The sequence below is a fragment of the Propithecus coquereli genome, unplaced genomic scaffold (genome assembly GCF_000956105.1).
Source record: "Propithecus coquereli isolate 6110/MARCELLA unplaced genomic scaffold, Pcoq_1.0 Scaffold117, whole genome shotgun sequence".
Classification (NCBI taxonomy): Eukaryota; Metazoa; Chordata; class Mammalia; order Primates; family Indriidae; genus Propithecus; species Propithecus coquereli.
In genome coordinates, this window is record NW_012135747.1 from 1,735,861 (window position 1) to 1,755,276 (window position 19,416).

General features: G+C 46.0%; 1 protein-coding gene across 3 annotated transcripts in view; it reads right to left on the reverse strand.

Moving 5' to 3' along the window:
- Window positions 1–9,356, reverse strand: part of STOX1 (storkhead box 1) — a 40,197-nt gene extending 30,841 nt beyond the window's left edge. For all 3 annotated transcript variants that reach the window (XM_012658642.1, XM_012658635.1, XM_012658628.1), the window contains exon 1: window positions 8,974–9,356. In XM_012658642.1, the coding sequence (XP_012514096.1) occupies window positions 8,974–9,283 (310 nt within the window). In that variant the 5' untranslated portion in view covers window positions 9,284–9,356. The remainder of the gene's footprint in view (window positions 1–8,973) is intronic.
- Window positions 9,357–19,416: the final 10,060 nt, after the last annotated feature.

Sequence of the window (19,416 nt, forward strand, 5' to 3'; positions counted from 1 at the left end):
CTTTTGTTTCTCTACTTTAGTATAAATATATTTTGTGGCTGAATTCATCTGAGTTATATTTTAATTCCATTAAAACTACTACAGTACGTACTTGAGGTTGCTGTGAGCTATGATCACGCCACAGCACTCTAGCCAGGGCAACACAGTGAGACTCTGTCTAAAAAAAAAAAAAAAAAAAAAGAAAACCTTGGAACTAACCACAAAACTTTCTGGGACAACCACCCATTAGCCAGCAGCAGAGGTAAGAATGGAAGCATCTAAAACTCAAGGATGACTCTGAATAATTTGCTTCTCTGTAAGTGTTTAAAAAAAAAAAGGCTTTAGGGCAGGAGGTGAGAAGAAAGAAAAAATCCAAAAGGCTCTAAAGTCTGCCATGGTGGCAAGTACTTATAGTACCAGCTACTTGGGAGGTTGAGAGGAAGATCCCTTGAGGCCAGGAGTTCAGGCCAGCCTGGGCAACATAGTGAGACGCCATCTCTGGAAAAAAAAATTTTTAATTAGCTGGGTATAGTGGTGAGCGCCTGTAGTCGCAGCTACTCAGGAGGTTGAGGCAGGGGGGTTGCTTAAGCCCAGGAGTTTGAGGTTGCTGTGAGCTATGATGATGCCACTGCGCTCTAGGCTGGGTGACAAAGCAAGATCCTTGTCTCAAACAAAACAAAACAGAAAAAAAACATGGAGCTGTGGACACTTGTTAACTATCCAGATGCTATATAAAGATGACCTAGCTTGATAACAACAATATGCCAAGACAACCTATTGTGAGCCCTTTGGGCTCTTTCAGACTGAAGCCTTCAGCTGCCCTTGAGCAGAATAAGGTAAAAGGCAACATCTGGTAGAACAAAACTAGAAAAACATGGCTGGGAAGATCCTGTGGGGGAAGGAGGGAGGTGAGAGCAGGGCATGGTCAGAACAGCTGTTTCTGCCATTTCCCTGGGGCCTCTGAGTGGCCCAAAGACCTGGTGGGAATCTGCCAGCCTCATGAGGAGCCCGAGTTCCAGGCGCTGGCTGATGAGAACTAGCCGCGCCTTCTTGGGAACCTGGGAGGACTGGTGGGGAACGAAGAGGAAGGCAAGAAACCCAAGCAGCACCAGCCACATTGCAGCCTTGATTCCATTTCCTGTCTGCAAAATGGGCAGAATTATTCCAGCTTGCCTCCTAACAGAAGAAAAGGGATAACTGAGCTGGAAAAGACTGGAGAGATGCCAAGATCTGTCCAGAAGGAGGACAAGATAAAACAGAGGCATTTGTTTTTGGTGACCATTTAAATGATCTTGTCATGGCCATTCATCTCTCTATGGCTAGATTTCTCACCAACAGTGACATTTTGAAAGGGGAGAGGATATGAATTTTTTTTTTTTAAGGTTGTGAGGAGGGGTGTTTGGTTGCCTTTTTGTTGTTGTTGTCCTGACAGAGTTTCACTCTGTCACCCTGGGTAGAGCGCAATGGCGTCATTGTAGCTCAATGCAACCTCCAACTCCTGGGCTCAAGGGATCCTTCTGCCTCAGCCTCCTGGGTAGCTGGGACTACAGGCATGAGTTGCAATGCCCAGCTGGGTTTTTTTTTTTTTGGTAGAGATGGGGTCTTACTCTTGCTCAGGTTAGTCTGAAACTCCTGAGCTCAAGAAATCCTTCCGCTTCAGCCTCCCAGAGTGCTAGGATTACAGGCATGAGCCACGGCGCCCAGCCGGGAGGATATGAATTAAAAACATTCATGGAGTCCACTTGCTCAAGGCTTCTTAGGTGTGGTTCCGGGCCATGGTCCTCAAATTTGCTCAGAATAAACCTCTTTAAATTAAAACAAAACAAACAAACAAATTAAAAAAACCACATTCGTTCATGGGATTTTTGTTTCCAACAGTAGTGGACTAGATCCTATTAGACCAACACCTTGCAAATAACCATTATAAACTCTGGACAAAATATAAAAAAACCATTACCTAAAAACCCAGACATTACTATATATACAATTCATCCATGTAACCAAAAACCACCTGTACCCCTAAATCTACTGAAATATAAATTTAAAAAATTTGGCCAGGCATGGTGGCTCACGCCTGTAATCCTAGCACTCTGGAGGCCAAGGAGGGAGGATTGTTTGAGCTCAGGAGTTCGAGACCAGAGCGAGACCCCGTCTCTACTAAAAATATAAAAATTAGCCAGGCGTTGTGGTGTGCGACTGTACTCCCAGGTACTCGGAAGGCTGAGGCAGGAGGATTGCTTGAGCCCAGGAGTTTGAGGTTGCTGTGAGCTAGGCTGATACCGAGGCCCTCTACTCAGGCCAACAGAGTGACACTCTGTCTCAAAAAAAAAAAAGTATGGTAATTAAGACAGTATGGTATCACCTCGTTGTGATGTGATGAGGGAAAAAAAAAAAGACAGTGGTACTGGTGAAGGATAGATTCACACATCAATAGAACAGAGAGTCCAGAAATAGACCCTCACATACAGTCAACTGGTTTTCATCAAAGTTACAAGGCTAGTCTTTTCAACAAGTTGTCTTGGAACAGTTGGACACCCATGTGCAAAAAAATGAACCTCAACCTATACCTTATGCCATTTACAAAAATTAATTCAAAATTGATCCTAAACCTAAATGTGAAACTATAAAATTTCTCAAAGAAAACACAGGAGAAAATCTTTGGGTTATGCAAAATTTCTTTCTACAGGATGCAAAAGTATAGACCACAAAGGAAAAAAAATAGATGTCAGACTTAATAAAAATTTAAAACTTGTCTCCAAAAATACATGGAAAAACTGAATAGGTTAGCCACAGGCTGGGCTGTATTTGCAGAGCATATATCTAATAAAGGACTGGTATTCAGAATATATAAAGAACTCCTACAATTCAGTAACAAGAAGACAATACAATTTTTAAAAATAGCAAAAGATTTGACAGAGACTTCACAAAGGAAGTTGATAAGCCCATGAAAATTGTTCAACATCATTAGTCATAAGGGAAGTGCAAATGAAAATTACAAGATACTACTACGTACCACCAGAAGAGCTAAAATTAAAAAGACTGATATCAAATGTTGGCAGAGAGGTAGAAAAACCAGAACTGTCTCACTTTGGTGGTAAGAGTATAAAATGGTACAACCATTTTGGAAAAAGTTTCCATAAAATTAAGTATAATCTACTGTATGAGTCAGCAATTCCTTCTAGGTATGGACCCAAGAGAAATAAAAGCATTAAAAAATTGTACATGAATATTCATAGATACATTATTCCAGTTTATAGTCATGAACTAAAAACATCCAGGTGTTCACTTAAGGGAAAGTGGATAAACTATGATACATTAATAATGGAATACTACTCAGCAATAAAAAGGAACAAACTACAGGGATGAGTTTCAGGAACATCAAGCTGAGAGAAAGAATCCTCACACAAATGAGTACATAACATAATATGTGGTGTTATGATATTTATATTGGTTTTCATCCACAGTTCCTTTGGAGTTTTGTAACTCCCATAGTCCTCGTTACAACGTTGGGGCACTTTAGGCCTCAGAAGCAGGCCTGAGGAGAAAGAATCTCTCTGACCTTCTCCTGTCCTCCTTTCACCTGCCCAAGGCAGGACTCTAATGTGATTGTGGGTCAAAAGACCCTCATTCCAGACAGGATCCCAGCCCACACCCTGGAGGAAGGAATGCTGCACAGAGAGGCCAGGAAGAATCTGAACAGACAGGCCTCGATGGGTTTACATCATGTGCTTTTTGCCCAGTCACATTTCTACACGGTTGTCAATCATGCCTATGTCACAAAGCCTCCATAAAACCCAAGAGGACTGGGTTTGGAGAGCTTCCAGATAGCTGAACACCAGGAGATTCCTGGAGGCTGGTGCACCCAGGGAGAGCATGGAAGCTCCGTGTCCCCTCCCCCATACCTCGAGCTACCCATCTCTTCATCTGTATCCTTTGTAACATCTGTTATAATAAATCAGCAAACGTGTTTCCCTGAGTTTTGTGAGCTGCTCCAGCAAATTAATCAAACCCAAAGACAGAGGGGGTCATGGGGACCCCAATTTGAATCCAGTTGGTCAGGAGCTCTGGACACAGGGACTTGTGATTAGTGTCGGGAGGGGGGAATGGGGGACGTCTTGAGGACAGAGACCTCACCCTGTGGCATCTGACACAATGTCAGAACGGAATTAGAGGACATCCGGCTGGTGTCTGCTGCTTGGTCTGTGTGGAAGAACCCCAAATTTGGTCACAGAAGCCCTCTGCTGTGTTGATTGTTGCGGAGTTTAGAAGAAAGCACGGTTTGGGGAGTGTTTTTCTCAAAGTACCATATGATTCCATTTATGTGAAGTTCTTGAACACGCAAAACTAATTTATGGTTCTAAAAAAAATCAGAAGAGTGCTTATCTCTGAGGATGGGGGCAGAGCTGACAGAGAAAGGGCAAGAAGGAACTTTCTGGGGTAGTGGTGATGTTCTAAATCCAGTTAGAAATTTGGGTTACACACATACGCATTTGAAAAATTCATCAAATAGTACACTTAATATTTGTGCATTTCACTAAACATAAATTTCACCTAAAAAACTCCATTAGCTACTAAGCCCTACAAGATGCCCTGCTGCCATCCAAGGTGGGACTTTCAGAAACAAGGGAGAGTAGGAGTCGAACCACTCTCTTTCTTTACCATCTCTATATACTCCCCCATGATATTCCCCAACTCACTGAACAAGTAAGAACAGCAGTCCAGAGATTTGCCCAACTCTTGCAGCACCAGGCACCAGGTACCCTGGAGCAGTAACTGGTATTCCAAACCAGATCCCAGGGCAGATTCTGAAATCAGTCGACATCTAGCATTGGTGACTGGTCTCTACACTCCTACAGCACTTGCAATTTTGCCTCGCTATCTCTCTGTGATTGGAAGCCTGTGCTCAGAGATGCTTCCGGGAGCAGGTACAAGGGCAGAAGGAGAGGTAGGAAGATTCATCACCTCCCTTTGGCCGGCCTGAAATGCCCAATCTTCAGTACCCCCCCAAAGCAGACATCAGGGAACTCTTGCCCAACTACAGCGAAACCTGCAGGGCCCACACATGTCACTGTGGGATGGAGAAGACTGTAGGAACCAGCCAGCTTCGGGAACACAGCCTCCCACTCAGCTATCCTCTCTTGAACTGAATGTGGAGGTAACAGGTTGACTCCACTTTCCTTGAGCGTAAGCAAATCTGAATGAAAGATGCATTAAAACACAGAAGCACCTAGAATAAGTCCCTGGCACATGAATAAATTCATGAAGCAAGTATTAAAAAAAGAAGCAGTGTGACAAATAGGTTTTCATGTGTCCACATGAGATGTGCCTCCCTCAAACCTTCTGCACATTATCCTCTGACTTGAAAGAAAGAGAAAAAGAGGCACAGGCACTGGGGGCATTTTTATCCAGTGAGAAAAGATGCAAGGCCCTGCTTGGGGTGAGAGGGTGGAGACACCTCAGCCATAAATTTCAGGAGAAGGGAACAAACTTGTTTGGCCAAGTGGCTTCCCTCCCTCTTTGGAGGCCTCCCGCCATTAACCTTTTGCATCCCAGTAGGTGTGGTCTCAGAGTAGCAACAGATCTTCCAAACAAATGCAAGAGTCCCCCCTCAACTAAACACCCCTACCCTGCCCACCCCAAGTGGCTCAGCTGAGTAAGCAGCTGTCTCCCAGGAGCTTCTAGAACTCACCCTTTCATTTGTTAATGTCATTGACTAAGGAAAAACAAAAAGCAAAATACTTGAGGACTGGAGCCCCAAAGAGTTAGCTCCTTGTTAATCAAGCTAAAGCTTCAATGTGCCTCTTTTTTAGGGAAATGCTCTCTGCCTGGGAACTATTTTTCTCACCGGAGGAAAGGCGAGGTGGGAAAAGTGAACAGGGAAAGCAAAGGCACAAAACTCTGGGAGAGAACATAAACCCCACAGGCCTTAAAGCTGAGGTCTGCACCTGGGGCTCAAGTTACTCCTGTCTGCTCAGGTCTTAAGAGGTCCCATGAGCCCCAGGCTCAAAAGCCCAGAAGGACCCATGGGAGCACAGCTGGGTTTATAGAGCTGGTGGCCATCCCTCCTTGCCTCCCTGCATTTTCTGTCTGAGCTGGCCAGCACACTCCCTGTGCCCAAATGCTTTTATGCAGGAGTAAATGAGCCTTTAAAAAAATCTACACCAAAGAGACCAAATTGATCCTTTGTGTCCTTTTCTAGCATCTTGCTCTTTCTTTCCTACAAAGTAACAGGGAGAATGGAGCAAGAGCCTGCAACAGTGCATAGTAGCTCTTCCCTCCCCTTCCTGGAAGGCCATTTTGGTTTCTGGAAGCCAATACTGCCAGGGTAGGGAGAGCAACCAGACAGAAACTTCCAATTCCATAGAAATACCATTTGATCCAGCAGTCTCACTACTAGGCATCTATCCAATGGAAAAAAAGACATTCTACAATAAAGACATCTGCACTCAAAGGTTTATGGCAGCACAACTCAAAACTGCAAGGATGCGGAGGCAACCCAGGTGCCCACCAATACATGAGTGGATTAATAAAATGTGGTATATGTATACCATGGAATACTACTCAACTACAAAACACAATGGTGATCTAGCACCTCTTATATTATACTAGATAGAGACTGAGCCCATCCTTTAAAGTAAGGTATCACAAGGAGGGAAAAACATGCACCACATGTACTCGCCATCAAACTGGTACTAACCGACCAACATTACGGTGTTCACATGGTAGTAATACTCATTGGGTGCTGGTTGGGGGGGGGTAAACCCACAACTAATGGAAGTGGAACACACTGTATGGGGGAGGGACACTCTTGTAGCCCTGGCTTGGGTGGTGCAAACGCATTACATGTAAACAAAATGTTTGGACTCCCGTAGTATCCTTAATAAAAAACAAACAAACGACAACAACAAAAAAACCTTCCAATTCCTTTGCGGGAAGTAGCTTCTCCTGCCTTCATCACCCTCTGGGACTCTAAGGTAGGCCAAGAGCTGCTATGATGCCTATTGTCTTCTGATCTGACCCAGGGACCCCAACTTAGACCTCTAGTTAGCAAGTAGCAACCCTATTCAACCCTATTCAAAACAAAGGCAGCCCTTCTGCTCCCCACCTGCATGTATCACTTGGCATCAATTAAGATCTTTCCCCATTCTGTGCCTCGAAATTCAAAATGGGTAGTTTTGTCCAAATTCCAGATAAATGTTCAAATTCTTGTCAGGACTCAGTTATTAAAAATCTCAAAATCATTCCTGCCAAGAGACCCAAGTCAAGGGTGATGCGACAAGGGAAAGACTACTGGGTTGCACACCCCATAGAATACAATGTCCATTGCATCCTTAAGTCATGTTTGAGGCGCCATTACCCAGTGGGCAGAGAAAGGGAGCACCAGGTGACACGTGGTGCATCTTTCAGATGGCAGCAGACAGCAGCAACCCAGACACCAGCATTCACCACTGCTCACCGGACCCCCGGGCAGGGGAGTAGTAGCTGCTTGACTCAGCACAGTCCTCTCTTATTTCACCCCCAGGTCTCGACCCCCACTGCATCCCACTCCCCGGCTGTAATATACTCTATGCTCACCCTTTGAAAGGGGGTGGGGGAACCAGAGAATGTAACCACTAATTCAAACCAGAAAAACTGAGGACACAGAACTGAAAAGAGTTTTTCATCCAGCCTGTCTGAAAGACCCCTTCCCCCGTGAGGATTCTGGCTTGGCTACTCGGCTCAGTGCTCTCAGAGCCAGAAATCTAGTTTCTCCACTCACTCCCGCAAGTAAAAGGAGATGAAACACAAACACACGTGCATGTGGTTTTGTAATGAGTTCTCTTTTGCTCTTAAGAAAAAGGGGGCTGGAGGTGGGGAGGGGACAGACAGCATGGAGGTGAGAAGTCAAGGTTCAACCAACTGCACTGGCCTGGGCTGCCTGGGATGTGGAGACACCATCTCTGAATAGATGAGGCACAGTATCAGGTGTCTCTTGCTGCCCTGTTCCCTCATCCCTAAGGACTAAAACAAATATTTTTTATATGCTGTTCCTTCTCCTCGGATGGAAGAGGAGGAGGATTTATGGACTAAGACAGAGGGGTTCCTTGGTAGGAGTCAAACTGAGGGCTGGAACAACTGGTGACTTGTCAACAACACACCATCAAATGACCCTCTCAACCCCACATAAATGCAGACAGACAGAACTGGGCTGTTACAGGCAGCTGACATGCCTGCCTGAGTTTAGTGGCCAGAGTCAGAGACCACTCACTGGTGCAGTGGTTTAGTCTCTCAAATGAGAAACTATTTTATGCAGGCAAAAAGCTGTCTGTTTTCTAACAAACGGTTAGTCTGAAAAGACTGGGAAGGGGGAATCCTCTCTATTCAGTTAACGGGATGGGACGTGTCCAGAGCACCACTTATTTCTTTTTCCCAAGCAGTGAAGGACCCCTTCTGCTAGCAGGGCCCTGACCCAAGACCACCACACCATCCAGTACAACAGAACATGAAAACCTCAGACTGTCGTCTGCTCCAAGTCTATACTTTAAAAAAAAAAGAAAGGAAGGAAGGAAGAAGAGAAAAGAAAAAGCTGCGGCCAGATTTGGCAAATTCTGGCCATCCCCCTGGAGTACCCTTCCTAAGCGTCCATGGAGCGCTGCCTCTCTCTCCAGACCATCACTTTTCTAAGCAGAAAGTTCCTTCTGCCAGGAACCTGAGCACTGCACGGGCTTTAAGAGTTGTGGAACAAGAGGCATCTTGGAGCTGGCCCTGGCAGCTGCCATGCACACCCTGGGGATTGCAGCTTGTGGTGTCCTAGCGGGAGGCAATGTCTCTGGGACATCTTGGCAAGCCAGCCCTCCTCCAGCCACCCCGCCTAGCCTCAGCCCCAGCTCCCACTCCCGCAGAGTGGCGCCTCCACTCTGTGGCCGGGACCCGGAACTGCACTTGTCCCTGCAGCCCGGAGTTCGGACCCTGCAGCTCGCGCGGGCGCCCCTCCCGCTTGGGCCCCTCACTCACCCACCGCCCTGATGCGGAAGCCGCGCGGCGGGCGCAGCGCCCGGCGCCTCCAGGCGTCCCGCAGCACCTGCAGACAGGCGGGCGCCGCTTGCACCAGCAGCACCCCGCGCCGCAGCCAGCCCTGGAAGGACAGCCGCGAGGCGGCGCGCGCCAGCCGCGCGTTCCAGAAGCAGCGCGCGTTGGCACGGCGGAAGGCTCGGAACACCGCGCGCCCGCCCGGCTCCTCCGCGCCCCCCGCTGCCTTCTGCGCCTCCAGCCGGCACAGCACCAGCGCCAGCGAGCCCGGAGCCAGCTGCACAGGCCGGCCCATGCTGCCGCGGGCGGCCAGGAGCCCACAGCCTAGCCCACGGGCGAGCGCGGCAGCCGCGCGCCCGACGGGAGGGAGCGGCTCACTGCGCGCGGCGCCGGCTGCCGGGGAAACGGGGCTCCAGGGGGCGGGGCCGACTGAACTCCGCGGGGCCGGGGGTGGGGCGGCCGCGGCTCTGGCTGGCGAAGCGCCCTGTGGGGTTTCCAAGTGCGGAGCTCCCCGCTTCATTCGCCACACCATGGCCCCCGGCGACTCACCGCACTTCCCAGTCGCCCGGCAGCCGAGAGCTCCCCTTCTCCTGATGGGCGCGCATGGGGCTTTTCCAAGTCCTAGGGGAGTCCCGCAGCCCCCTGGAGAGCCTCTGACTGCTGCGCGAAGTGCAGGGCCAGGAGTCCCTAGAGCCGCGCGGACCAGGGTCGCCGTCGTCGCCCTGGCCTTGGGTCGTTCCCAGTGAGAGAGTCCACGAGGATCAGCCTGGGGTGTCGCGGACCTCGCTCAAACCGGAGGCAAGAAACCAAGGTTTGAGTCTTGGTTGTGCTCCTAACCTGTTTTTTGAGACAAAGTCTCGCTATGTTGCCCAGCCTGGGGTGCTGTGGCTGTTCACAGTCGTGATCATCACGCTCTCCAGCGAAACTCCTGTCTCAGCCTCCAAGTAGCTGGGAGTACAGGCGCGTGCCAGCGCACTGGCCTGCTTTACACAAGTTATTTCCCTTCTCAGGACCTCAGAACTGTCCCAACAACTCATTTTACAGGAGAGTAAACTGAGGACCCTTTCATCCATGACTTTCTGAAATTCTAGGCTCCGGCCCCTAGGGTGTCCCATACACTTGAGTGGTGAGGAAAGGAAAGTGTTCTAGAGATGTCACCCTGCTTGGTGAGGCGCAGTGGTGAAATCCGTGAGATTCTGCCCTGAGTTGAATGTGGGAATTCCAAAAAAAACAGACACTGTCCTGCCCCAGGAGCTCCCAGAGGTGAAGGAAGAGAAGCTTGCGATCTCCTGTTTGAGCAGAATGTAGCCAGTGTGTCACCAACGAGGGACAACAATTCGGATGCTAAGAGAAAGAGAGGCTGAAACCCAGATTTGGGCCCTGGGTGAGGGCTCCTTAAAGAAAATGAAAATGAGCATTTGAAAAGAGAACATGGGAAAAGGAAAGGAAGGGCATGTGTTTAGTACCAGAACTCAGTGCTATGAGGAAGCAAAGGTGCTTGGCAAAACCTGGGGCTCATTCCCGGCTTCCCGCTCCTTTGGCTCATCAATCATCAATAACTATAATAATTTGAGATAATCTATAACCTGCCCCTAGTAAGCACACAGTGAATAATAAATGGTAATAACAATAGCTAACATTTATTGAGCACTACATGCTGGGAGCATTAATTTCACAACTCTATTTATTGTTATTATTACTATCTCTGTTTTTGTTTTGTTTTTTTTACAGATGAGGAAATTGCAGCTAGTCGGATTAAGAAGTGTTTCCCAGTGACACAGGTAGTAAGGAATGGACTCAGACAACCGTCAAGTCAGGCTTCCCTATGACAAATATGTCTGATTTCATCTTCAAACAAGCATGTGAACCTGAGACAAGCACCTGACATCTGAATTCTGATTCTTGGATGGATGGGTGGATGGGTGGATGGGTGGATGGATAAACACGGCCCAGAGAACAAATGCAAGAAACTCCTTTGCCTGTATCATCTCGCTGAGGGGTAAGCTTCCTCCTCTCGGTTCCATCATGGCTCTCACCTTGCAGGATCAAGGGTGGCCTTTCTGCTGGGGAAGCGCAACTTTGATCTCCATATCTCTAGCATCTAGTACAGTGTCTTCCCCAAAATAATAAGGATGGTGATAATTTCCATTTACTGTCAGCTCACTTTATGCCTAGAACCGTATTAAGAATTTTACCTGTATGATCTACTTTTATCCAAAAATTAATCCTCTGAAAGGGATATTATAATTAAACCATACCTTCCACAAGAGAAACAAAAGTTTAGCAAGTCTAGGCAGCATGCCCATGAGGACAAAGCTACTAGATAGTGAAGCAGTGATCCCATTGTCTTCTTGCCCACATACCTGACTAAAGGACAAGCCAGTAGATCATCACTCTGACTCACTGAACCTGTGGCCTGGTGTGAAAAGTTGTCCTGAGCTTGAGTCCCTTTCCTAAGAATTTCAATTGAAATACACAGCAACAGGTCCGTAGTAGGAGCTGTAGCTGCAAGGATGCTGCGAGGTAGAACCCAGCTATGAGATTTTATGGCCTGAAATTATTAGATAGAATTGTCTTAAGCTTTGGGACCGTTTGTTCAGATGTATGAAATTCCTCTTATCATTTTGCTTAAGCTAGTCCAATTAACAAAAGCACCCACTTAACAAAAGGAGGAGAGAATGCAGAGAATGCAGAGAAAAAATTTAAACTATAGCCAAATACTTAGCCACATTTTTTTCCCCAAAGGATCAGCTACTCCCCAAACTCGTACAAAATGGAACATGTCTTAAAAAGTTAAATGGAAAACTGTAGGCTTCTAACCTGAATGGTCTTGTATTATTATATGGCAAAACTAGAGAAACAACTTTCAAGAGGTTGCCATCTTTGTGGTCTCTGCAGACCAAAGAAACTAGAAGACAGAATTAACATCATTCTCTCCTTATAGAGGCAGGTAAGCAGTCAAATCATATTTGTTTGTTTGTTTATTGATTCACTGATGGATTGAGATGGAGGTCTCCCTATGTTACCCAGGCTGGACTCAAACTCCTGGGCTCAAGTGATCCTCCTGCTTCAGACTCCCCAGTAGCTGCAACTACAGGCATACACCAGCACGCCTGGCTCAAATCACATTTGTTTTTCATTGTTTTTTTCTTTTTTTTGAGACAGAGTCTCACTCTTTTGCCCGGGCTAGAGTGAGTGCCGTGGCGTCAGCCTAGCTCACAGCAACCTCAAACTCCTGGGCTCAAGCGATCCTTCTGCCTCAGCCTCCCGAGTAGCTGGGACTACAGGCATACGCCACCATGCCCGGCTATTTTTTCTATATATTTTTAGTTGTCCAATTAATTTCTTTCTATTTTTAGTAGAGATGGGGTCTCCCTCTTGCTCAGGCTGGTTTCAAACTCCTGAGCTCAAACAATCCGCCCGGCTCGGCCTCCCAGAGAGCTAGGATTACAGGCGTGAGCCACCGCGCCCGGCCACATTTGTTTTCTTTTCATTTTTTTTTTCTTTTACTTTTTTTTTCAAAGGGATGTTGTGAGGAGCTGTACTCAATTTCCTTGTTATTTTTTGTTGAGACAGAGTCTAACTCTGTCACCCTGGGTAGAGCACAATAGCGTCATTGTAGCTCACTACAACCTCCAACTCCTGGGCTCAAGTGATCCTCCTGCCTCAGCCTCCAGAGTAGCTAGGACAACAGGCACGTGCCACAATGCCTAGCTGATTTTTTTTCTTTTTGATAGAGATGGGGGTCTCACTCTTGCTTAGGCTGGTCTTGAACTCCTGACCTCAAGCGATCCTCCCACCTTGACATCCCAGAGTGCTAAGATTACAGGTATGAGCCACCTTGCCAGCCTCAAATCATATTTTAACTAAAAAGTCTCAAGATAGAATTGTTTGGTTTGTTTGTTTTGAGAAGAGTCCTGCTCTGTTGCCCAGGCTGGAGTGCAGTGGTGTCATCATAGCTCACTGCAACCTCAAACTCCTGGGCTCAAGCGATCCTCCCACTTCAGCCTCCTAAGTATCTGGGGATTATAGGCATGCGCCACCACACCTGGCTAACCAATTTGCTGTTGATTTCAAAAATACAGTAGGCTTTCAGGGGATGGGACATAGGATCTGTGAAGAGTTTTTGGGCTTCAGGACCACTGAGGAAGATTGAGATGGGCTTGTACTACACAGGAGGGAATGAGAAGCTAGTGCCTTTAACGCAATTGAGGGAGTGACGCTACTGAGAGTTATTTTTCCCCAAGAGTACCCCGTATGGAGGGACGCTTGCCTATGCTTGTGGAGACTAGACTCCAAGTTGTCTCGGAGGCAAGGATCTCTGAGGCTATTTTGTAAGGACCATTGTGGGGGCCTCTCTGAGCCCACGGAGAGCTTTGGAGGTGGGTGGAGCTGGAGGAACAGCCCTCAACATCAGTACCCTACGGCAGCAGGTGATAAGGTAGAACTATAATGGACACCCCAGGAAAAAGAACAGGCCCCCTCTCTCTGTCTTCTGGGTGCTATGTAAACCCCTCCAAGATTCTTGGACAACTCCAGGGAGTGACAACCCCCAACCCAAACAAGATTCAACTTTGGCCAACTCTGACAAGTGGAAGCTTGGAGTTAGATTTTATCTGGTTTGGAAGACTCAGCCTGAAGGGAAACGAATTCAACCGTGCTACATTATAATTGCTATAGAAGATAAACTGGATCCTTTGATGCTCATACCTGCTTTGTGTCTGCCCTAAGTAGGGGACTCAGTGTTCTTCACACTCTGACTCCAGTCTTTCTAGCTTCATCTCCTCTTCCATCATTGCCCTCCTCCCCAGGCCACACCGCACCTTGTGCTCCCAGCGCACTGCACGACACACCTTCCCAGAACAAATGGTCCCGCCAACTTGGCTCACGTTATTTCTTCCGCCTAGGCTTTTCCTCTTTTGCGCCAGGTGGTATCCTATAAAACCCAGCTCGTAAAGTCTGTGACACATCCAGGCAGATTTCATCTGCTCTCAAGCACATTGTTAACCCTTTTATTATATAACTTTTAACCCTTTTAACCTTGCTAACTTGTCTGATACAGGCCATAATATTTAGTTACCTGTCTCATCAGGCAACCTGAGATTCCTTGAAGGCCAGGCTCCTGCCTGATTCATCTCTGTGCCCTGGCACCTAGCCCAGTGCCTGGTACAAAGATTTGTTCAACCTGGACAAATCCAGTGTAATTAGTACTTGATGCAAACTAACACTGCTTTTGCTGCTTTCTCACTAGCCTGCTGACACCACACACAAGGACATTTCTGGTGGTGAATCTGGAGGGTAAATCACATGGTTGTCCAACAGTCAAAGGCCAGGGCGAAGCCTCAAGGAACAGGCCTCATCACATTCAGGGGTTTCTCTGGAGTCTATTTACAGCATACATGTTGTACTCAGGATGATGTTTGAATTATCTGCCTCAAATTTTTTTTTTCACACCAAAATTCAAAATTCTCTTAACTCAGAAAATCAACCCGTGACACTTAGGGCTGGTTTAGAAAGCATTTCCTGTCTGGATTCTCTTTATTAAGACCATTTCCTCTTCTATAGTACCTTTCTTCCCTTTATAAGAAAATAAACCAACCTGGAGACTCCTGTTTCTGTTTCTCAAAAGGAAATGTGAGGCTTTGCCAAGCAACTGTGTTGACTCAAAGGGCAGAAAAATGAAGGTGAGGGGCAGGGGATGTTAGAGAAAAAATCATTCATGATACTTGATAAAGGAAGACTTTATTCAAGCCATGGCTATAGGTATGGGGACCACCGCAGTGGGGACAGAGAATGGGCTCAACTCCAACTTCAACAAAGACAAATGGGGATTTATACCCAAGGAGCAGGGTGGGGGTCGGTGGATGGAAAATGACTAAGAGGAAACTTCAGGGGTGAGGGGCATTCTCACTAGGCCCGCTCAACAGAATTCCCGCTGAAGGCAGGACAGAGTGATAAGATATTGAGGGTAGCCGGGTGAGGTGGCTCACGCCTGTAATCCCAGCACTTTGGGAGGCTGAGGTAGGAGGACTGCTGGAGGACAGGAGTTTGAGACCAGCCTAGGCAAAAAAAAAAAAAGTCCTTAATCAGTTTAGTGAAAAAATCCCCCACCCTTGGTATATGACCACACTCAATTAATTAATTTATTCATTCATTTCTTCCTTCCTTCCTTTCTTTCTTCTTTCTTTTCTTTTTCTTTCTTTCTTTCTGTCTCTCTTTCTCTCCCCCACTTTCCTTCCTTCTTCTCTCTCTTTCTCTCATTCTATTTCTCTCTTTCCTTCCAGGCTAGAGTTCAGTGGCATGATCATAGCTCACTGCAACCTCAAACTCCTGGGCTCAAGCGATCCTCCTGCCTCTGCCTCACAAGTATCTGGAACTATAGGAGCGTGCCACCATGCCTGGCTAATTTTTAAACTTTTTGTAGAGATGGGGTCTCACTGTGTTGTCCAGGCTGGTCTGGAACTCCTAGCCTCAGTGCTCCTCACCCCCGGGCCTCTCCAGGATTATAGGTGTTGAGCCAATCCCACCCCACCACCAGGCCAGGATTCTTGCTCAAAGTGGATTCCACAAGGACAGAGAGAAGCCCAAGGTTGCACCTAGTCAGAAGGGACTCAGGAGCCTGATTAAAGTTTTGATCAAAGGAGACTTTGTTAGAGAAAGACATTTAACGCCATTTCTTTAAAAAAAAAAATCACCTTGACTCCAGCTGCTGAAGACAGACGTCTCTGGACCACAGTAACCCTGTGTGTAAAATGGGAGTAGAAATACTTGGCTTACCTGAAGGATTTCTTAGACTCCCTTCCAGCTTCGTGATTCTACAGGCTCCACTTTTACACCCAAGGCTGAGAACCGTAAAGTAGCTTAAATAGCTACTGAGTCAAATGAGGTACTAAAAAGATGCAAAATCAGGCTGAGAGCCAGTTATGGCCAGAGCTGATTTTGATTTGCCTTAAATAATTCATTTGCTTTGTCTTTCCAATGGCAAGAGGCCAACACAAAAATATTTACTGGAGAAAAAAATAAGGTGCTTAGTTGGAACAATTAAAAGTTAAGAATACTAGAAATCCTTTAATTATGATGTGAGCTTCCAGTTCACACTTCCCACTACCCTGCCCCTCCCCACTTTATTAAAGGAACTAACACCCACAAAGCATTTAAAACATCCCATAATCCCATTTTTGTTTAAGGGGGGAAAACTGGAATCATGATCATCATGTTTAAGACAGATTATTTCTGGGTGGTGAGATTACAAGCAATTTTATTTCTTTGAGCTTTTCTATACTTTCCAAAAATTCTACAACAAAAAAAGGCCCCAATAATTTTTGGTTTGAAAGAAGTTAAGGCAGCTGGCTCTCCTGCACTTGGGGCCATCAAAGCCAATAAGCTTCCTAACCAAAATGAGGAGATGCCACCACTCCATCACCCCATTAAACTTGGGGTCAGAGGGCAGGTCTCAGAGCCTGAAAATATTGCGTCCCGAAATAAAGCGGGAACACCAGCATGTCAAGAAGGCCTGTAACCAAGCAACCTTGCAGAGCAAGTCAGCAAAACTCTTACAGTTGGAAACATGGAAAATTAGACTCACCTTTCTGGCTACCAAAAAAAAAAATATATGAAGGCCCAAGGCAAGGTGCCAAACCCAGTTTCAGGATTTTAAAGGAGAAACCACTTTTCTTCAGTTTTATTACAGCACTGAGTATAAAGCTGGGCCTCATATCCCACTATTTACATGCAAATCCCATCAAAAATGAGCTGGCCCCACTCCAGGTGCCCAGATCTCAAAGGAACTCTGTTTCCAATGAAGCCCCTTCCCTCTAGCCCAAAGTTTCTCTTCCCTGCTCTGACTTGGGAGGAGGGGAGAAAAGATTCTTAAGGCATCTCCTCCCTCACCCTGAAATTATTATTGATTGGAACACAAACTGTTCTTTCTCCCTTCGCATGTTCCACCTATTACCAATTTTTTAAGCTTCCTAATGGCAGGAACACAGGAATCCTCTTATTCATCCATGTATCTTCTAGAACACCCCCACAGTACTGCTCAAAAGCAAGAAAATGGTTCCCTTAACAAAATGGTAAAGAGCAAAAGTGTGACACAGGAGGACTAGATCAAGTTGGTATCAACCCCGAACCTGAATGAACTGAACAGATTTAGTTCTTTCAACATTCCACAGAATATAGAATCATGCTGGATCAGCCAGGCGGGGTGGCTCAGGCCTGTAATCCCAGCATATTGGGAGGTCAAGGCCAGAGGATTGCTTGAGGCCAGGAGTTCGAGACCAGCCTGGGCAACATAGCAAGATCTGTCTGTACGAAAAAGAGGAAAATTAGCTGAGCGTGGTGGTGTGTACCTGTAGTCCCAGCTACTCTGGAGTCTGAGGCAGGAGGATCGCTTGAGCCCAGGAGTTCAAGGTTCCAGTGAGCTATGATCAGGCCACTGCACTCCAGCCTGGGCAACAGAGAAAGACCTTGTCAAATAAATAAATAAATAGATTAGATAGATAGATAAAAAAATAAAGGTGGAAGTATCTTAAGCACATATTTATTCTTCCTTTCATTCTCCTTAATATTAAATATCTAAGTTTCAGATTTCTCTGTTTCTTATAAGTTGTTTTACATTTGTCCAAATGAGGACCCAAACAAGGCCTACACTTCTCCATTGCATTGGTTGACATGTCTCTTAAATCTCTTTTAATTTATAGATTCCTCCAACCAACCCCCACCTCTTCCATGCATTTGTTTTTCTTGTCATCAATTTGTTGAAGAAGACTGTACAGTTCTAAGAAATACTAGACCATAAGCTATTGGAACTAAGAGAAATGCTTTATCTTTGTGTCCTTCTCTTTCTTACTCAAAGCAATACGTGGACTTTATGGACTCAATAAGTATTTATTCCTATTGTGTTACAGGTATTTCTGTAAAGCGTCTTAAATTTTGTTTAGATCCTCTGTAGAATGTTTTTTGTGGGTTTTTTTGTTTTTTTTTTTAAGAGACAGAGACTGTCACATAGGCTGAAGTGCAGTTCAGGCTGGTCTTGAACTCCTGGTCTCAAGTGATCCTCCTGCCTCAGCCTCCCGCCTCAGCCTCCCAAGAGGCTAGGACTATGCACCACTGCACCTGGCTCCTCCACCTTTACTTTTTTAAATATCAGTGCTCTTTTTGTTTTTTGAGACAGAGTCTCAGTGTTGCCCTGGCTAGGGTGCTGGGGCGTCAGCCTAGCTCACAGCAAGCTCAAGCTCCTGGGCTCAAGCGATCCTTCTGCCTCAGCCTCCTGAATAGCTGGGACTACAGGTATGCGCCACCATGCCTGGCTAATTTTTTTCTTTATATTTTTAGTTGTCCAGCTAATTTCTTTCTATTTTTTTTTTTAGTAGAGACGGGGTCTCACTCTTGCTCAGGCTGGCCTCGAACTCCCGAGATCAAACAATCTGCCCACCTCAGCCTCCCAGAGTGCTAGGATTACAGGCGTGAGCCACCGCGCCTGGCCTATCAATTTGTTTTTAAATATCAGTGCATTGGATAAATTGTGTGATTTTCTTTTTGGCTCGTCAGTAAAAAATTATTACTAACCCTCAGAAATCACCTTTTACAATAAGGTACATCTGGGTAGCAGAATGCTTATAAAATATACTTGCCAATACACAAAAACATGAAATTTTTAAATAACATCTTCGAGGGAGAAAAATGTCTGCTTTCCAATAAACTCTAGCATATACCCTCCCTCCCTACCTGTTTCCTCCTGCTCAAAAAATAGTAAAGAAAAAAATCAGCACTGGAAACACAGAAAGAAGTGGTATGAGCCTTCAGATAATTAGGAGGTTGCAAATTCTGGTCTAGATACCAGAGTAGTGGCAGTGTTTCTCACAGGACAAAGATTCACATAGAGAATATTAAGATTTGTTTCCTTTAAGTAAACTAATTTTCATTGCACATAGATAACATTATTTGGGTTGGCATATGTTTTTATATTAATAGAATCAGGATCCTTGGGAGGCTTGACCTCAGGACTTTGTGACCAGTCTGGGCAATACAGTGAAACCCTGTCTCTACAAAAAATAAAAATTAGCCGGGCATGGTGGCACATGCCTGTAGTCCCAGTAACTCGGGAGGCTGAGGCAGGAGGATCAGTTGAGATCAGGAGTTGGAGGTTACAGTGAGCTATTATCTGGCCACTAACTCCAGCCTGGGCAACAGAGCGAAACCCTGTCTCTAAAATAAATAAAAAATAAAAATAATCAGGAAATAGAAAAGAAAACATTCTTCCCTGAAACTCCCATGTCTTCTCCACCTTGCCTGGCGCATAGGAGGCATTCAAAACATAAAAAATAAAAATAATCAGAAAAAAGAAAAGAAAACATTCTTCCCTGAAACTCCCATGTCTTCTCCACCTTGCCTGGCGCATAGGAGGCATTCAAAACAAAAAACCAAAAA